We start from the raw sequence: 21,365 nt of genomic DNA, 5'->3' as shown, positions 1-21,365 counted from the left end.
TTTTTAATAAAAGTATATAGTTTGTTCAATATTATATCAACTAAAAATTACAGTGGAAACTGTAATCACTTCCATTATCACAATGTCCTGACTTCTGATGCAATACTTTTTTAAGAGAAAACAGAATTAGCCATTACTGTAATATTTCTCTGATAAAAACAAAATACAAAGTAAAACCAAAAAACACTATAACTTTTTTTAAATTAATTTTTATTGGAGGATGGTTGCTTTATATAACTTGTTTTATTAATTTTTTGACATAAGCTCATTTAAAAGCCTAGCTTAACACTGCTGAAATGCTGAAAAAATCATGATTGGGCATGTCTGGTACAAACTCCCAGAAGACACTCCTCTAATATTAATGAGGTTTCTTGTCAATAATTACCTCTCTCTGTGCTCTTAAAGGAACACAGTTGAAGTATAATTTTTTTCCAATTTTCAATAGTATTGACAATTGGCAGAAAAAAAAATGTCCAATTCTTATACAACTGAAAACATTTGCTTCTTAGGTTTACTTAGAACTTTCCTACTCCTGAACACACAAATTCAAGCAATTCTCATGATTTCCCAAACAAAATGGTTCACTACTAATAATATTTAGCATTAATTATCATGATTGCCATGGATATTTAAAAATATTCTAACTGTATCTAGACTTTGCTATACTAATATTTTCAATATATTTGCCTTCTCCCCCTTTTCAAGTAGCCCTAAAAAAATTGTTCATAAACTAATTTTTTCAATGAGTAAACAATAATGTAATGTGTTTTCTACTAGTGAGCTTGCTAAATTAACAAGTTTTATCTAAATCTTAGTGTAAAACAAGTGAAAAATGTAAGTTTCTGAAGAAGGCTGGTCACATTACATCCTGTCACTTCCTGATTTAAAGGGTAAAACCCAGAAAATATGTAGTTACTAAATTTAACACTTCACATACTTAAAATGCACTGGAGACGTTGAGCTAAATAAAATAAAACAAAAAACAGTTCTAAGACAGAAGCAGATGTGGTACCCTGGACAGAGCAAATGGAAACAGTCCCTTTACTAATATCAGGAACTGAACATCTACAGCGTATGAAGTAACAGGCTGGGTTACTTGAGCCTTTGCAGGGAGCTTCCTAACCTGAACAACTCCTGCCACTTTCAACTAGATACTCTCTTTGGAAATGCAATAGATACTCTGTGGAAATGGAAAAATTTCTTACTGATTAAAATTTACTCCCAACCTTCTCAAGTTAAAAAAAAAAAGGTAGCTACAAAACCACTCCCAATCTTGCCAAAGAAAAAAAGTAACCAGTAAGTTAGAAAAATAAAGCAAAAATTAAATAAGTACATAAAAAACTGGCCCTACCACAACAGACAAAAAAGGAAACACCAAAACTTCCGAAGTTCTCCAAATTCGCAAATCTTTCAAAAATATTTATTTCAGTAAATACTTTTACACTTCTTTTTAAGCAGTATCTTTTTTTTTTTAATTTCTCACAGGGTTCAGATTTATGTTTTTTTTCAGATTTATGTTTTAATAAATAAAATATACATTTACAATAGTAATAAGCAGAATAATTGCCACCATTCATTCATTCACCCATTCAATATTTATAGAATACTTATAGTATGACAGGAATGATAATACAAGACTTATCTTCGATTCTTATAGCAACCCACCAAGGAGGTTCCCTTTAGAGATGAACGTACTGGGGGGCTCAGGAAAGATGAAGTAAGAGCCCAAAGTAAGAGAGCACATTCCCAACCCAGGTCTACTCTACCCCAGTCTGTGATGTTTTTGTCATGCCACCAGGGTCTTCCGGCACTGGGTTTCTCTTTATTATCTCATAAATAAGCCAAACTTCTATTTTTTAATTTAATTTAATTTTGTGGTACCTCTCCCGTTGCGGAGCACAGGCTCCAGACGCACAGGCTCAGTAGCCATGGGTCACAGGCCCAGCCTCTCCACGGCATGTGGGATCTTCCCGGACCAGGGCATGAACCCGTGTCCCCTGCATCGGCAGGCAGACTCTCTACCACTATGCCACCAGGGAAGCCCTAAGCCAAACTTTTAGTTGTGGGTAGTCCTTCATATCCCATAGATCATGTATATAGCAGAGTAGCTTTTATTCAATTTTATGTTGGGCAGAAACAACATGACTCAAAGACTCTCTGAGTAAAATGACCATTACATCATTGTTGTTTTCTGAAACCTTCCAGTGGGGTTAGGAAAAATATCAGTGATGACAGAAAGAAAACACATGAACCATATCCTGGCTCTAAGCAGTATCTTTTTAACAGATACTGTAAAAACCATCAAAGAGTGAGCAGGACAAGCCTCTGTCTCTATCTGCAGATAAGCATGTCCAAGAATGTTGCAAGGGCAGGACCAACCCAGCCATTTGTAGACAGGAAGATGAATCTCCAAATGCAAGGAACTACCTTTCCAAAGCTAGATCTAAAACCCCATAAAAATTATCAGCATAATTTTGCTGGTGAGAAGAAACACCAGCAATCATTCGTCACCATTAAATAAAACATTAAAGTTATCCCATAACCAACAACTGAAAGAAATTTTATTAGTCCCACTACTGTGAACAAAAAAAGGTTATTTCGAAGAATAAGATAACTTTTTTTTTTCACTTCTATAAGTCAATTTAAATGAGGCAGGAAGATCCCACATGCTGCCGAGCAGCTAAACCCATGCGCCACAACTACTGAGCCTGCGCTCCAGAGCCTGTGATCCACAACTACTGAGCCCACACGCCACAACTCCTGAGCCTGCACTCTAGAGTGCATGCTCCGCAACGAGAAGCCACCACAATGAGAAGCCTGCACACTGCAACGAAGAGTAGCCCGTGCTCACCGCAACTAGAGAAAGCCCATGCACAGCAACGAAGACCCAACGCAGCCAAAAATAAATAAATAAAACAAATTAAAAAAAAAATTTGAATGAGGCAAGACAATTCTGCCAAAAGTGAACTAAATAAAAATCTCAATATTAACTTGAGAATGGCTTGTCTTGGACTTCCCTGGCAGTCCAGTGGTTAAGACTCCATCCACACTTCCAACGCAGTGGGCATGGGTTTGATCCCTGGTCAGGGAACTAAGATCCCACATGCCACATGCTGTGGCCAAAAAAATAAAATGGCTTGTCTACCAGGTAAGAAATCTATAAGCAGTATTTTGCTATTATTCTCTAGTAGCAAGATCATTCCTAGGTAAAGGTGGAAACACCAACACAATATTCTTCCCATTTCTTTAACCCACTCTCTATTTTCTTCTTTTGTCTGTTTCTGGTGTAATAAAAATGCAAACTCTTCTCTATCAACACTTATCCTAGTCATCAGTTCTCTTTACCCATTTACACCTCTCCCATCCTCCCTCCCTCCTCACACTTCAGCAAATTGGAAGAAAGGCACCTGGCTCAAAAGATTAAAAGCAAAAAATAATAAATAGATAAAAATGAATATCTAAATTAAATAAATTAACCAACATTAATTTTGCAAACTGAGATCTTTAATATGGCTAGTGTCAATTAAATATAAAAAGCTGTCACATAAAAACAAGTGACTAAACCTTGACCCTTGAAAAAGTAAAACTATAGTCATATTTTTCTTATTGAATGCATGAGTAAACTGAATCCTTCTATTTGACCTGGCAGTGATCTATTACAACAGAAGACTGATCATGAGTCTGTATGTTGCTATAAACCTGTACTAATCCACACCAAATTAAGTATGTGTATATAGTGTGAGTGTAACCATACATATACACATATATTGCAAATAATGAAACGAAATATTTAGTTTGCTTTTTCTATCTGCAGAAGTTTGAACTTGCTGCTACATAATATCTAAATTTCAGTATTAGTTAAAAATTTTAGAGATCAATAGCTCCACTGTGTAAAAATAACTTAGCAAATAAAAACATAGAAATAAAAGGTACCTGCTGTTGCTTGAAATCAGGCCTCTTTTTGATAAGATTATAAACAGTCACATATTTCATATATAGCACATAGGCCCTTTCCTCATCACGATCTAATCTGCTTTCTTCTGCAGTCTTGAAGATCTTCAGGGCACTCTGTACATAACTTAAAATTAGAGAAGAAGTAATTAAAACACTTGACATCTGGGGGAAAAAAGTCATGTATAAAGTCCACAGAGACTCAATAAAATACATTTCATAATTTAGGTTGCACTACTTCAGAATTATACAAAGTTAGATATAAGTTTGGATGCAACATGAAAATTTCCCTTATACTACAATTAAATACTTATGTTTCATTAATAGTTGTTTGTATATCACCAAACTGTACAAAATGCATTCTAAATTCAGTTTTAAAAGATTTGCTACAATAGATAATCCTGAGGCAAGTGGTCCTCCGGCATCCATACAATAGTCATACTCTATAAAGAACATAGCTGCATACTACTTGTACTGAAATAGTGGAGCTAAAATATTTATTATTTTAATGTTAAAACAAATACTTTTCAATTCTCCTTACTCCTTTCTAACCACGATGTAAAATTCTCCTCACCTAAAAACTCAAGAAACTAGGGACAGGAAAGGGGACATGAGTTCAATCTTTTAGAGTTTTCTACACAATGGCTGAACTGCAGTCTGATTCACTGGCCCTGAAAAGAGAAGAGATTTAAAGTCTAAAAACATGTCATCTTAAAATTCCACTTCAGTAAAATAATTTGAGGGGTCTATGGCATTCATTTATTTTTTCTTTAAATAAATTTATTTATTTATGGCTGCATTGGGTCTTCACTGCGCGTGGGCTTTTCTCTAGTTGCAGAGAGCGTGGGCTACTCTTTGTTGCAGTGTGCTGGATTCTCATTGTGGTGGCTTCTCTTGTTGTGGAGCACGGTCTCTAGGTGCGTGGACTTCAGTAGTTGTGGCATGTGGGCTCAGTAGTTGTGGCTCACAGGCTCTAGAGCGCAGGCTCAGTAGTTGTGGTGCATGGGCTTACTTGCCCCACAGCATGTGGAATCTTTCTGGACCAGGGCTCGAACCCATGTCCTCTGCATTGGCAGGCGGATTCTTAACCACTGCGCCACTAGGGAAGTCCACTACGGCATTCATTCTAAGGACATTTTCCTGGTTTAACAGTCTTCAGAAAGCAAATTAATAAAACAGACATTTCTGCAAGAGGAATTCATTTACTTTGGACTAAAGTTTTGGCAACTAAGTTGTAGTGCCAATGCTAATACACAATATGCTTTATCAATAACTTATTTCTACAAATCAGTGCATCTTGTTTACTATATTTTTCAAACTGTGCTCTACGATTGAGACATGGATTAGTGATGAAGTTGGTCAGGCCAAGGAACTAGACAGAACACCACACAAAGGAACAGGGCCAAACTGGTCTTTAAGACCAAAGATGGTCCTACACAAGGACAATTTCAGTCAGTGTGCATGCCCTGCTAAGCATGGCATCGAAGTTCCAGGATAGAGGTAAATCAAACCAAAGCTAGTAAGGAGATTCTCTAAGAGTTTAGGAGTGGGTACAACAGTCCTTAGGTTTTTCCAAATTTCTTTCATCATGATGCATGTATATCTCATGGGCCCATATGTAGCAGCAGGCCCAGCTGAGATGGCTGCAATGTCACTGTGGGTCCAGTGAACCAGCCAAATATCCTAAAAGGATTCTAGCATTCTCTAGAATAGTGCTACATGTTGTGGTGGTACGTTTAGGCCAACATACCACTTCCTGTGGGATCAGGGTAGTCCTAGGGCTAAACCAGACATTGCTAAAACAGATTTATCTGTTTTAAGATTAGATGAAGCTCTCTGAGAAAGCTTCAAGGTGGTTTTACCCTTCTCACTATTTTCTATTTGAAAATCATTCAATGTGAGTTAAACAGCACTACTTTCTCTATCACCCCATCAACATCACCAACTAAGCTCAAGAAGTAGGCCAATCCCTCTCTTACTCTTCCTATCCCTTCCCCACCCAAAGATCTTTTCAAAAGCCCATTTTATACTTAGTAATGTTTACGAATATTAGTTCATTCTGGGATTTTCTTTCCTGACCTTCTTTAAAGTTCTTACTACTCTCCTGTCTTCATCCTTAATGTTTTATTTCCTTCCCATCTTGTTTATTTCCTCTAGAAAATGACTCATAAAGATGTTCCTGTGCAAACACAGGTTTAAGATGCCTCTTCACAGGTTCATTTGGGATCATACATATCATTTTTTAGAGCCTCACATTTATCTCCAGCCACAGAACACCTGTTTTCCCCGATTTCTAAAATCTGCTTACCTCAAGTGTAGGGTGTAAGGCTGGCTAGACCCACCTTTCTTTCTGAAACTCTTACTCCCAGCTCTATAATAATATAGTTATATATCTCTAAATCTTCTCCTTTGTTGGTCAAAATAAATTCAGAGGAAAAGTTCCCCTATTATCTCCTGTCCCTCCTTAACAGAAATAAAACTATCAACAAGTTAACAGTTTTAGTGATATCCCATTTTTATAGCAAAATAACTTCCAGTAAATATCAAAATAGCTGGACCTTTCCATCTCTATTAGATTTTATCTCAGGACAAATTCTGCAACTGTTATCAGGAAAGTATCATCTCTAGCCTCTACCTCAACATGTAGTCTACCCCAATATAGATAGACTACATGCCCTCAAAAATAAAAATACATAAATCATTAGGGGACTTTCCTGGTGGCGCAGCGACTCCACATTCCCAATGCAGAGGGCCTGGGTTTGATCCCTGGTTAGGGAACTAGATTCCACATGCATGCCACAACAAAGATCCCACGTACTGCGACTATGACCCGGCACAGCCAAATAAATAAATAATAAAACAAACAAAAAAAAAGAGGATATATAAGAATCCGCCTGCCATTGCAGGGGACATGGGTTTGATCCCTGGTCCGGGAACATGTCACAAGCCGTGGAGCAACTCAGCCCATGCGCCACAACTACTGAGCCTGCACTCTAGAGCCTGTGTGCCACAACTACTGAGCCCGCATGCCGCAACTACTGAAGCCCGCATGCCTAGAGTCTGTGCTCCACAACAAGTGCACCACAACGAAGGGCAGCCCCCATTCACTGCAACTAGAGAAAGCCTGTGTGCAGCAATGAAGACCCAATGCAGCCATAAATAAAATAAATTAAAAAAAATAATTAGGTTAAAACTTCATGTCAAATTGGTATAAATACTTTGCTGAATACTGCATAAAAAATACATATCTCTTCCTTTTTAATCAAAGACTATGCTAGAACCAGATCTTATATGTGAAATACACAAGGATAAAAATGATCTTTAATTAAGAAGTACTTTTACACTGTTTTAGGAAAAGACATTAACTGTGGCTGAATGAGTTTTGTAGAATCCTTGCAGTCTTCACCTCTTAAATTTATGATGTAACATACTGTCCAGAAAACAGATAATATGCTTATTAGCAGAATATATATGTATTCTGCCAAGATAAAATTAAGAACTTCTCTAACTCATTTAATAAAATGGAAATGAACTAAAAGTTAACAGTTATCCCCCACTTTTCAAAAGTTCACTTTACACCACTTTGCTTTTACAGAACACCTAAGTACCTTTTTTACTAATCAAAAGAAATACAGAGGCGATTTTTGCTTTCATGAAAAAAGTTGTTTCCTCACTTTATGCCATTTTGGCTTACAAAAGGCTTCATAGGAACACTCTACTTTTGAATAGTGGGGGATACCTGTATCTGACTCAAGTTAGCAAAGTATACACACTTCCTAGTGCTTATTTTCTCTGGTTTAACTTCTGTCTTCTTATTGAGGTCTTTTAGTGAAGAACTGAGGTAGAGTTCTTTAGGAACTGAAGCCACAGCAGGCATGATGAATAATCTTTACTTCTCCACTTTCACGATGGATGGTGTACTTCATTAAAAGTAGTTCTTTTCTGAAACAAAATGAACACAAATAATCCCATTAGTTTTCCTCATTAACAATAAAACAAGTGAGCAGTTTAAAAAACAAACAAACAAACCTCCTAAACTGTGTCCTTTGCTAACAGAGTTAATTTTCAATTATCTTGAATATTTATTTTCGGAGTTCAATACACAGGGTATCAATAAACAATCTACTTTCCCCTCCAAATTTTCATTAACGAAATGAATGTTTGTATCATTTTGCATTAAGTATTAGGAATCTTTCCTGTCAAAGGAACAGAATAATAAAAGGTTTTATATTTTTCTTCTGTTAAATCTGCATTAACGTATAGTTTACAAATAGAAGGAAGTTTCATTTAAAAATATTTCTTTCTCATCAGTTTACAAAAGGAAACAAGTTGGGGGGAGGGATAGCCAGGGCACATTATATGAAGCTGGGGATGTATGAACATGTTTCTGGTAGAATACACCCAAATACTTTGGTTTACTTTGAAAAGGTCTTTGATGTTTCATGACATTCTTTGTTTTCTCATCTGCTCTGGTAAATTCTGACTGGGAAGACTGAGGTAGTAAAAAAAAAAAATGAAGAAGAAAGGCTAGGTAAGTAACAATTAAGTTGTGTGTGTGTGTGTGTACCTATGAAGGGATGCATATAGATGGGGCAAATCAGCGGAGCACACTAAATGGGAATCTTGGCAAGATCATAAGTGTCACCAAATGAAAACTTCAGGAACCCACGTAAATTTATACAAGGTCTTCAGTTGTAAAGAACTAATTACAATTTGAATAAATAGCTGCATTAATACATTTAAGAGATTACAACATTTTTTGATACAGCCACTATGGAAAACAGTATGGCGGTTCCTCAGAAAACTAAAAATAGAATTACCATATGATCCAGCAATCCCACTCCTGGGAATATACCCGGTCAAAACTATAATACAAAAAGAAACATACACCCCTACGTTCATAGTAGCACTATTCACAAGAGCCAAAACATGGAAACAACCTAAATGTCCATTGACAGATGAATGGATAAAGATGTGGTAACATATATACAACGGAATACTCAGCCATAAAAAAGAACAAAATGATGCCATTTGCAGCAACATGGATGCAACTAGAGATTATCATACTAAGTGAACTAAGTCAGAAAGAGAAAGACAAATACCATATGATATCACTTATATGTGGAATATAAAATATGGCACAAAGGAACCTATCAACAAAACAGAAACAGACTCACAGACATAGAGAACAGACTTGTGGTTGCCAAGGGGGAGTGGGGGAGAGAGAGGGATGGACTAGGAATTTGGGGCTGGTAGATGCAAACTATTATATTTTAAATGGATAACAACAAGGTCCTAATGTATAGCACAGGGAACTATATTCAATATCCTGTGATAAACCATAATGGAAAAGAATATAAAAAAAGAATGTATGTATGCGTAAAATTGAGTCACTTTGCTGTACCATTTGGCACAACACTGTAAATCATCTATACTTCCAATTTAAAGAAAAGAGAGATTACAACTTTTTTTCTATCACTTATTTCCACTACCTTAATGCTCTTCATTCTATCAGTTCACTATTATTAGATGAATGGACATCAATGAACATTGAATCCTAAAATGCTGAGTAAGGTACAACTTTAGGGGCGAAAAGGCTTCTGTTCACCTATGTGAAACTCCAAAAGCACCCCAATTTGCTTTGATTCTTGTCACATTTTATACTAAATATTAATACTTTCTCATTTCTTGATTAGGTATATAATTCATCAACTGCACCACCAAAACAGCTAAGAGCATCCATTACAGAATATGATAGGGATCCCCTGGATTTCCTCATACTTATACAGACAACAGTATTGAGTGTCTTACCTTGTAAAAAACTATTATGTTACATGTTAAAGACATGAAGGATACATAAGAAATGGTTCCTGACCTTCCAGGATAAACAGTTTAACAAGAGAACATTACCTACTCCCCCATGCTCACCACCTCCTCAACCCCTGCTTTTCCCCCTAAAGGTGAGTGAAAAAGTTGACACGTGACACCATTTGTAAGAAGTTTTAAAACAAACTAAACTGAGCAACATATTGCTTAAGGATACAAATCAGATAAATTTATAAAGGTAGGAAATGGTAAATATAAAATTCTATTTCTGGAGAGGTAGAAGATACAATAAGGGAGGAACACACAAAGAGCTTCAGCGATATGTAAGGTTTTATTTCTCAAGTTGGGTGGCATGTTCACATATGCTCAGAGATGACTGTTTTGTTTTATGTATTTATTGAAGTATAACTGATGTACAACATTATATGTTGCAGGTGTACAATATAGTGATTCACAATTTTTCAAGGTTATATTCCATTTATAGTTATTACAAAATATTGGCTATATTCCCTGTTGTACAATATATCCTTGTAGCTTATTTTACATATAATAGTTTGTACAGATGATCATTTTATTATCAGGCTTTTATAACATAAAATAATATGTAATATACTTAATGTATTTCATCAAAAATTTTTAAAGAAAGCAATTATATAACAATGCAAATATGAATAAATTGTCTACAAATATGAAAAGAATACCCAGAGAGATGTAAAAGTTATGGTTGAAACAAGCAAACATAAAATATATATGTTTTTAAATACTCATTAAGAAAAAAACAGATTTGGAATATTTTAAGAGCTTAGTATATATAACCTCGTTGAGCACAGCTTCCATACAGTGGTGTGAGTGGAAGCAAGAGCACAAGCATTAAGGAATAAAGAAATGGAAGTAGACTGTAGATAACCTAAAAAAAAAATTGGCAATGAAAAAGAAAATGATGGGATAGAGTGGTGCTTCAGGAACATGATTTCTACTGAAACATAAGCAACAGTTGAGAAATAATACTTTTGACTAAGGGAAAGCACAGTAAGGCCAAGAAACTAACTTTTCAGGAAGGTGCTTAAGGAAACTTGAGTCCTTACTGATGCCACAACAGACACCATGGTGGCAGAGGGCAGGGGATGTTGGAGCTTGGACTACTAAGGAGGGCTAAAGGACAGTAAGATAATAGTAACAAGAGTTATCCCTGACTTTTCTGCCCCCACCTAGCTCAGCTAGGATCTTAAGCTTACTCAACCACAAGCCAACATATGCTCCCCTGATATAGGCTAGCTCTTGAAATGTAATATCGAAAAAGCCTAATGATTTTTTACTGGCAACACTAAATGTACTAAGATAAGGATTAATGCCAGAGTTAGGCAGAGTGACCTCGTACCAGTCTGACAGTATCTGTTTTTCCTACTCTATCCTTTACCTGCGTCTTAAGTATTAATGGTCTAACCACAGGACATATATTCAAAAAGTCAGGTAGAGTCTATTTTGTTGATTCATGACAATTAGGTTTCTTGGTTGGGAAAAGAAACCTATTTGTTTGAACCCTCTAAAATGAAGGTCTAGAATATGTCTCAGTCAAATCTTTTTCTCATCATCACCTTTAAAGCTTGGATCTTTAAAAGACAAAAGAATATAAAAACTATATATGCTACCTAGGCAACTTAAAATAATAAATCATTAGCTATTTCAAAGTTAAATTCCATTCAAACATTCACAGGCATCCTACTGTACAGAAGACATTGTGCTCCCAGGAACTCAAAAATTAGATGTGATCCATTTCCTCACAAAGTTTAAAAAACTAACATGAAAGAGAAAGTTGTAAGCAGTGTTAATACAACATGTATTATATCAAACTATAAAGAGTTACAAATAATGTACAATAAGAAAAATTAACAAGATCAAGTATGACTAGAGGGATCTTGTGAGGCATCATGGAAGAGATAGCATTTCTGTGAGTCTTGGTGAGAGAAGGCTTTTGATAGAGATGAGAAAGAGTTTGAGGAAAATGTCAAAAAAGTAAAGAACATCTTTAGGAACTAGCTAGTATACAGAATCAAAGAGGATTTGCTAGGCAGTAAGGACTGAAAAATAGTCTAGGAACAGATAAATGGAAGGCTGTGAATGTCACATTAAAGCATTTACTTTGTTTTCTAAAGGTAACAGAGAACCAGAGCAGGATTCTAAGAACAGAGTTATATGATCTAAACTAACAGTACAAGGTTAGGCTTTAAAAGACTGGAGATAAGGAAGACATTAGTTACCCATAATAATGATCCTAAGGAAAGATGATGAAGGTCAGAACTAGGGCAGTAGAGATGGAATGGAGGAGGCAGACAGATACTAGAGACACTGCAAAGGTAGAATGACAGGACTCCGATTGAGTGACAACCGATCAGACACACCAATGGAAACTACAGGGATAAGATTATGATACAACAAAGTTTTAATGAGGGTTTCCAGGAAAAAGATTGTGCTTTTTTAAAGTTACTTTTCCTGTCCTTATTTGATTTTTGAGAACAGCTGAAATAAAGAACTTGCTCTGATAATGTCATGAAAGGACCACAGTTGTTTCCATTTTCCTTCATTAAATTATATGTTATGCTGTCAAATAAGATGCCTGGTGTTAAAAATACTTCCAGCATTGCCTTAATTGCTATTTTAGCCTCTACAATCACATATACTTCTGCAGAAATCAAAGCACAAGGTAAAGGGTATTTTTCCCTAATCATATGAGAAAGCAAAGAATACATATCCAACTTAAATGTATGTAAACTTTAATGTATTAAATTTTTGATAAGTCATTCTGCTGCATTTTGCCATTAAAGAAATTTCAAAAGAGACTGGCATAAAATAACTTAAGGCCAGAATGACTGAATGGATTTACAATTTCCTTATTTTGGCTGCAACAGTAAAAACAAACCCACTGATACTTATACAGGAATGTTCAATAACTAAAGAACTCAAATAATTTTAAAATCAATTTGTTTACCTCTAGAACTAAATACAACATATAACCCACTAAAACTATGTTATACTTCAAAAAGGATTGTAAGTACAAAACATAAAATAACTAAGTATATGTAAGAAAAAGTTCTCCTAAAAAAAAATTTAAGATGTGTAAACCTCATAAAGATTTAAGAACAACAGCTTAATCAAACAGCAATGCTCCAAAAATGAAATACAGGCAGTGCTGAAAATGAGCTGACAATAGGGAGAAAATGGAAGGCATATATACCCCTCTCTCTCTTTCTGACATTTTTCTGATCCTTCCAAAGAAAGGAATAGAGATTGGATGACCTGAACCACAGAGTGATGACTAAAAAGCAAAAAAGTAAAGATTGAAGTTTGTTGTCATTCAAACTGGTCCTGATATCTTAACTAGGGCCTCATACCAGCCACTGCCAAGGTTACTGGCAACACTGAAAGGAAAGCAGTTTGTCCTTGTTGGCCATCCATCATCTCATCTCACCCCATCTTTGGCCTTCAGATAGCAACAGTATTCACTACATCATCTGACTATCTTAAATTTCATATAATCCATTCTATACTCATTCTAGTTAAAATGCCACAGACAAGTAAGTACTGATGAAATAATCTGCTTTAAAGCAATCCTAAAGTTAAGGCTCAACCCTTTTAAGAATTCATCACTGCTAAAAAAAACCTCTAGTATTTTCTGAGTATCTACTATGAGTCTAGTGACAATAGCAGTGTTTTTTTAAAATCCCTTTGGAAGGTCACAATCACCATTAAAAAAACAAAAACAAAAAACACCTGAAGAGAAAATTTCAGAGCATGTCACACATAGTAAGGTTAAAACTGTTTCATAAAACTTTAGTTTTGGCTGTGTACCTGTGTATGCACATATAGAACACTGGGTATAAATGTGAAATGTCTATAGGTTACAACTGAAAGTGTAAAACTCCTGCAGAGCAATGCTACTCAAGTGTGGTCCACAGACCAGTGCTGGTTGAGGAACTGTTGGTTACCAGCCTGTGATAAAATAAGCTTATAACAGAATGTAAATCTATTAAGCACACTGAATTTTTCATAGCAGCAAGACTTTCTTTACAAAGAAAGCAATGTACTGATTTATATTCTAGCACAAGCTGCAAGACTATAAGAGACTGGCTACTTTGAGTAACACTGCTCTAGGGAGATAGAGTATCACAGGGCTTCTGATCACAAATACCTTAGTTTATCAAGACCAAATTAATACTCATTAAATAATAAGCCAACAATTAATTCCTACACTGTACATTAATACGTGACTCCAGTCACTGGGAAGTCAAAAGGAGGGAAAAATTCACTGTAACTTGGGGCGAGGGGGGAGCTTCTTCCATCCCAGAGTGTACTCTTTTGTGCTGATCCCTCGTCCTGCAAAAACCAACTTAAGTTCCACCTCTTCCATCCTTGATGGTCCCAGTTCTTGGAGTTTATTTCTTTTTTAAAAATATATAAATTTATTTATTTTTGGATGCATTGGGTCTTCGTTGCTGCGCGCAAGCTTTCTCTAGTTGCGGCAAGCGGGGGCTACTCTTGGTTGCGGTGAGAGGGCTTCTTATTGCGGTGGCTACTCTTGTTGCGGAGCACGGGCTCTAGGCGTGCAGGCTTCAGTACTTGTGGCTCGCAGGCTCTAGAACGCAGGCTCAGTAGTTCTGGCGCACAGGCTTAGTTGCTCCACGGCATGTGGGATCTTCCCGGACCAGGGCTCAAACCCGTGTCCCCTGCGTTGGCAGGCAGGTTCTTAACCACTGCGCCACCAGGGAAGCCCTGGAGTTTATTTCTTGATCTAAATCCTATACTATCAATATTTGTTATATATAGCATTCCTTTAGTACAGAATTTGGATCAAATGACAATTATGACTAGGCTTTAAGATACTCATACCTCATAAGCATGCAGTTTCATGATGCTGTGATAGAGACAGAAACTGGCCCTAAGGATAGGAGTTAGCTATGAATAGAGTGAGAAAGGAGGGCATGCCAGAAGAGGAAATCAACACGAACAAAATGAGGAATCAGTATGGGAAGGTAATAAGAAAAATAAAGAATGCTATAGGGATTGTTAGGAAATAATCAAATAAGATCAAGGGATTATACTAACATGTCTTTATAAGTCATAACTCTAACGTGCTAGATCTCTAACATCTACCTTAGTAGTCCTTATAGTCAACCCTTAATAACTGTTGGCTAACAATAATAAATTCTATTAGGTAAGGAAATGGAATTACATGATGGAGGACTTTTGAAGCCACCCAAAATTGTTTATATTTAATTCAGCAGGCAATAAGAAGTCAGATCTTGAAGGGAAAATGGTATCTCTGGGCAGGTCAAAGTGGGGATATGCAAGACAGATTTGAAGGAAACAGGAACAAGGGAATGATACTTTAGAAAAGAATAACTAGCAGGCCATGGCAAAAAAGAACACAGAAAGGTAGAAATGTGCTTTGACTGAAACAGTATTTTCTCTCGAGTATACACACACACGCACACACACACTTCCAACCCTGAGAAATGTGAAGAATGGTAGTGCTGTTAACAAAAATAAAAAGTTTAAAAAACTGATCAGTTTACAGCATCATTTCTCAACTTGGGCACTACTCACATGCTGGACTGAATAATTCTTTGTTGTGGGGTTGCCCTACACATTGTAGGATGTGTAGCAGCATCCCTGGCCTCTACCCACTAGATGCCAGTAGTATCCACCCTTCTCCAGTTGTGACAACCAAAACTGTTTCCAGACATTGCCAAATGTCCCCTGGGCGGGGGTGGGGTGGGGGGGTGTCTGTGTCAAAATTACCCTCAAATAAGAACCACTGATTTAAAAAAAAATTTGAACATGTTGAGTGTATGCAAAAGGAATAACATCTAAAGAACGATGCCTTGATAGAGATGTAAATACGTAATCAGACATCAGGTTTACAGAAAGACCAGATATTAAATCAACTATTAAGGCGTTAATGTTACTTCAATAATCCTCAGTGTTTTGGGAGACAACAAAGTATTGACATTGAAATAATATGCTATCTAGGATATAGTTTAAATAATTCTATTCTCTTCACTTATGTATATTTTTAAACTTTTGTAATAGTTTTAAAAACATAAACATCATTTACACTAGTAACTAAAATCAGGAGAATGAATCACTAAGGAAATGAGATCTTGTTTCTCTACAGCTGACAAGATACCTGAAGGGCTCAGAACTTGGGGGGTGGGGGTGGTTCCTAAAGGAGGAAAGAAACACAGAATGAAGGAAAACCAGGAAAGTGCAATATCATGGAAACCAAAGAAAAAGAGAAGTTCAAAGTTACAAAGTTCTTACAATGCTAAAAAGAAAAACAGAGTAAAATAACTAGCCCTAGTTCTGAAGAGTGATTAAAAACCAGCTTCAATGTGGTAAACATTTAGAATACCTACATCTGTTCAAAGTGTAGCACTGGGGGCTGTAGGGGATACAAAGAATATACCTCCTAACAGAGTTTCTACCTCTTAGGATGAAAGATGAGTACACAGTGGTAATACAAAGCAAAGTATCATATTACAGGCACTAATGTACCATGCCCAAATATTTTGGTTTTATTAAGGACCATTCCCAGAAAAAACACGAGGGTAACTGTTTTACACAATAGGTGTCTATCTACCTATATAACCTTGATCTATCTCCTCTTCCTCTTTATCTCTTTAATTTTTTTTTTTAGCAGATGCAAAACTGATGAGCTGGGAACCCAACTGTACTTAGTAAGTACCAAAAAAAGAGCTATGGTTCTCAACCCTAGCTGTATATTAGAATCACCTACAGAACTTTAAAAAAATATTGATGCCCAGGACCCATTCCTAAATGGTTCAATCAGAATCTCTCAGTGTGAGACTTGCACATAGGTAAGCTCCTTGCATGAGGAGCTTTTTCTATAAAGCTCCTCAGGTGAATTCTAGCGTGCAATCAAGACAGGGAACCATAGGCATAAAGAATGGATATAAGCATGTTAATAGAAGCAATAAAACACTATGAAGATGACAGTTTTCAGCTGAAATCAACATTTTTTTTAAGGTAGAATTTTATTTTTTAAACTTTATTTATTTTTAACATCTTTATTGGATTATAATTGCCTTGCAATGTTGTGCTAGTTTCTGCTGTATAACAAAGTGAATCAGTTATATGTATACATATATCCCCATATCCCCTCCCTCTTACCCTCCCTATCCCACTCCTCTAGGTGGTCACAAAGCACTGAGCTGATCTCCCAGTGCTATGCAGCTGCTTCCCACTAGTTATCTATTTTACATGAAATCAACATCTTAAGTTATATAACGCCCAACCTACCAAAATTATGAGAAATCATTTAAATTTTTAATATTTTGTAATTAAGAAATTAAAAACCCCAGGATTCCTACACCCACAGCTTTTCAATTTGTTTTGAAACTGGTATTATAATGCATAATAATTTCATTTTACTACATTACAAAGACATCAGGTCAAATGTTATATGATATTACACATAGAATCTAAAATGATACAAATGAACTTATTTACAAAACAGAAATAGACTCACAGACACAGAAAACAAATTTATGGTTACCAAAAGGAAAGGGGGTACGGAGGGATAAATTTGGAATCTGGGGTTAACAGATACACCCTACTACATATAAAATGGATAAACAATGAGGATAACAAGGACCTATGGTATAGCACAGGGAACTACACATCTTGTAATATCCTATAATGCCAAAGAATCTGAAAAAAAATATATATATATGACTGAATCACTTTACTGTACACCTGAAACATTGTAAATCAACTATACTTCAATTTAAAAAACAAGAAAGACATGCAGATTCACATCACTGTTGGTACATTTCAGAGAATTTAGTATTATGAAAGACTAAACTGTAATGTTAGAAGAGGCAAAGTTTAGCTATCTCAACACTAACTTTATTCACTGTACATGAGTACTGTGTTACTTGAATTAGTATGGTTATAAATGTTATTACAAATAAGTTTAACATAACAGTTCATCATTTACTAATAAATTTTATATTATAAAAGTATTATAAAAGTCTTAGTCTCATTTTCCACTTATTATCATACAACTCTGGGCAAATTCCTTAAATCCTCCACCACAACCACTGCCACTGCTCAGTTTATTATCATCTGCAAAATGGGAATAATTCATCTGCTTCTATAGAGTTTTCAAAGGTGTCAATGAAAAAATATATACAAAAAGTGCTCCGAAAATTATAACATGCCATGAAATGGCTAAAGAAATCAGAAGCGTAACTTATTCTGCATTTACTATTATATCCAAACATCAGTCAACAAAATTATGGTAGGCTAAAGATGGCCACAAGTTCTTTAGCATTCTCCTCTTCAAAAGGTCTATCATTTGGTTGGGGGAGGGCTCTGACTGCCCTCACCAATACAGAATGTTGGAAGTAACGCTGTGCCAACTTCTGGGTCCAGGCTTTTAAAAGACTTTAAGAGAAAACTTCCACTTCCTGACCCTTCAAACACTTGTCTTGGAACTCAGCCTCCATGCTATGATCTGTCCAAGACACATGAAGAGGCTATGTTGTAGGCACTCCAGTTGAACTCCCAGCCAACATCAGTTGCCATCCATGGGAATGAGCCATCTCAGATGTCCTGCCCAGCTGAGCTTTCAGATGACTCCAACCCTAGCTGGATATCTGACTACAAATACATGAAACCCTCACCGAGAACCAACGAGCTGAGTCCAGTCAGCCCACAGAAACATGAGATAATGAATTGTAGTTTTAAGCCACTTTGTTTTAGAGTGATCTGTTATATAGCAATAGGCAACTGGGACAATGACCAAGATTAAAACAAAAAAGACTCAATAATATCTAATTTTTTAACACTTCATATTTAATAGACACTTTTTCCCCTTTCATCTCTACAAAATAAGTACATTTTTATGTAGAAAATGTTCATAATAAAATATAATGCTAGACATTTTATGGGAAAAAAATCTGATGTACTGACTCTCTTACTTTACAAAAGCCATTTTGGTTCTTTCCCATTATGTTCACGCTAATAAACAAATGACCATAATGACTGACAAAGTTCAAGTAAATATATTAAAAATTAAATTCTAGAAAGACATCTTTAAAATATTTTTGTTTTTCTCACGCATTGTTTTCTCAAAAACAATGCATACCTATGTGCAACTAATATAAATTTATATCATTAATGACAAGTTGTTTTTTATTATAGAGTCCTTACCATCTAATTTAAAAGATGCACCTAATGTGTCACAAGAAAAGGAATACACATTTCAACATGTTAAAGACATAGCACAACCTATGGAACCTTTCAGACAGACTGGTCCAGTACTCTGGAATCATGAGAAACGATCTAAATCCATCATGAAAGACATTCAACAATGAATCTTAAACAGAATCTGCTGAAATGCAAAATCTGCTTACATAGCAAAGCCGCAGAGCAAGCCTAGAAGAGGAACACTTCCCCAACAAAAATCACCTGACATTTTTCATGGCTGCAGTAGAAAGTACATAGGATGCTTGCTGACGTAGAGAGAGTAAAATCCTTAGTTCGGCATCCCCTACAGCTGAAACCCTCAGGGCTTTTAACAAATATTAAATTCCTTAGACTCTGCAACACCTCTGTCTTCAGGTAAATATTTTGTTAGTGATTAGGGACTTGCTCCAAGGTCACAAAATGAACTGGAGGCAAGAAATAAAACGAGAAGTGTGGTCTGCAGCTTTAAGTACAAATTCAGGGTTCTGATAATTTCCGAGGTGAAATTAACTTGTCCCACAACTCTAGGAGAAAGGCCACATTTTAGGAAAGACAAGCTTTTATTTGGGGAAGTCACAGTTTTAACTCTGATGCGCTCGCAGGTTCTTTAAACTCATACCTGGACTTCACTACAAGCAAGTTTGACTGGATCAGAGGAGAGATTGGAAAACACTCTGAGAGGTTGTATTAAGGCCTGGGAATGTAGCTCGACGGGCAGAAAATCTGAAAACGGAGGCAAGAGGAAAGAGGTCAAAGTTGGTCTGAGTGTCCAAGAAGGTGGAAGAATGGTCAAGGCCACCTTCTAAGACCGGAAAAACCGGAGCCCACACGGAACTCGCTGGGCAACCCTAGGTGGGTAGCGGGAAAGACTCGAGGTAGGGCCCTTCCTCCAAAAGCCGATTCTACGTTCGGGGTGGTCCCACCCCCTCCGAGGACACGGCTTGTCTCCCGGGTGACCAGCAGCTGGTGGAAGGAAAGGGGTTCACTGAGGACGGATTCCCGACGAACAAAGGCCAGGACCCAGCCCCGCACTCACCTTGACGCCGGGCGCGCTAATGCCGGCCTCCTCGCCAAAGGCCCATCTCCCACCAACCCGAAGAAAAATCTCTATCCCGACGGAAGTCAGCTCGGCTCATCCCTCTTTCCCAATTTGCACTGCGTTGCGACGCGTCGCGTCTCTGACGTCACGCAGGGGCGGGGCTGCGCGCGTGCCCTTGACTATTTGCTATTTCCCAGCCTCATCCCAGCCTGTGAGGGCTGCGCGGGAGGGCGAAGGAGGGCCGAGGAGGACGTTTTGGATGGACGGTCTGGGTAGTGTCCAGGCTACGCTGAGCTGGGGCGAGCTTGTCCGCCTGTCCCCTGCACCCTGCATTTCTCGGGCTTAGTTCTGTCACCCTGGTGTTACTCGCATCCTGGGTCTTGCTGTGAAGGAAGCAGGGCTGCTCTTAACGCCTTAGCTAAGCCTCTTCCTCTTCAGGTTGGACATTTAAGGCAGACTAGAAAAGGGATTTGAATCTCAAATTCTGATTAAAAGTTTAACGTTCTCCGAAGCCACGCCTCTGGTAAGAGAAGAATAGACACAGTTCTAAAGCACATTATATATACACATACACAGTTAAAAGCCCAATCTTACAGAAACAAAACGAGAGGTCTGAACTTTCTCGCGAGGTGATTCTTTGTAGGTGATTGAATGCTCCGATTATCTGTAAACATAAAGTTGCTTGGATGGAGTTGCGGGCCATGGTCACTAAGTCCCCAGGGACAGTCCAAGTGTCTCAGGGATGGAAAAGCTGGAAGGCGAGGTCTAGCAAATGCGTTAAGTGAAAGTGTGTGTCACACAGGTGTTCAGTAAACGTGTAATGAATAAATGAAAGGACCTAACCCAATAGTGTTTCACATACAGTGGTCTTTCCATTAATGGTAATTTCCTTTCCATCACAATGAATACCTGCAAAAATATGGTAGCTCTTTATACCTATGCTATACACTATTTTCCCAAAGGATTTAAGACATATAATATGAAATATACTATACTACCTGAGACTACTAACTAGGAAGCCTTAGCAAATTTTTCATAACTAAGGGGAAAAATTGCATCCATCTTTCAAGGGTGGATCTTAAGAAAGTAAATTGGTTATTGGTTGTTTGCTTTTGTTTGTTTGTTTTTGGTCTGCTGAGCATCCTGATGAATTTAAGTATGCAAAGAAAAATCCAGAGTTTAGTTTGGGAGTAGGAACCAAACAAAGACAGAGGAAGAAAAGTTCTCTGAAGACAATCTTGGAGAGGGAGGATCCTAGGAATGTGAGGTGATAAAGAAA

At 37.0% G+C, this 21,365-nt stretch overlaps 1 protein-coding gene across 2 annotated transcripts in view; it reads right to left on the bottom strand.

Annotated features, from left to right (window-relative positions):
* Positions 1-20,204, bottom strand: part of USP8 (ubiquitin specific peptidase 8) — a 59,756-nt gene extending 39,552 nt beyond the window's left edge. The window contains exons 1-3 of one of the 2 annotated variants that reach the window (XM_065872702.1): positions 20,084-20,204; positions 7,725-7,893; positions 3,934-4,078 (exon numbers count right to left, since the gene is read on the bottom strand). In XM_065872702.1, coding sequence (XP_065728774.1) covers positions 3,934-4,078; positions 7,725-7,828 — 249 coding nt within the window. In that variant the 5' untranslated portion in view covers positions 7,829-7,893; positions 20,084-20,204. Of the gene's footprint in view, positions 1-3,933; positions 4,079-7,724; positions 7,894-20,083 lie in introns of those variants that run through there. The other variant, XM_065872703.1, reaches the window with a different exon arrangement.
* Positions 20,205-21,365: the final 1,161 nt, after the last annotated feature.

The sequence above is a fragment of the Phocoena phocoena genome, chromosome 2 (genome assembly GCF_963924675.1).
Source record: "Phocoena phocoena chromosome 2, mPhoPho1.1, whole genome shotgun sequence".
In the NCBI taxonomy this organism is placed as follows: domain Eukaryota; kingdom Metazoa; phylum Chordata; class Mammalia; order Artiodactyla; family Phocoenidae; genus Phocoena; species Phocoena phocoena.
Note: the sequence above shows the minus strand (reverse complement) of the source record. Positions and strands in the feature narration are given on the sequence as shown.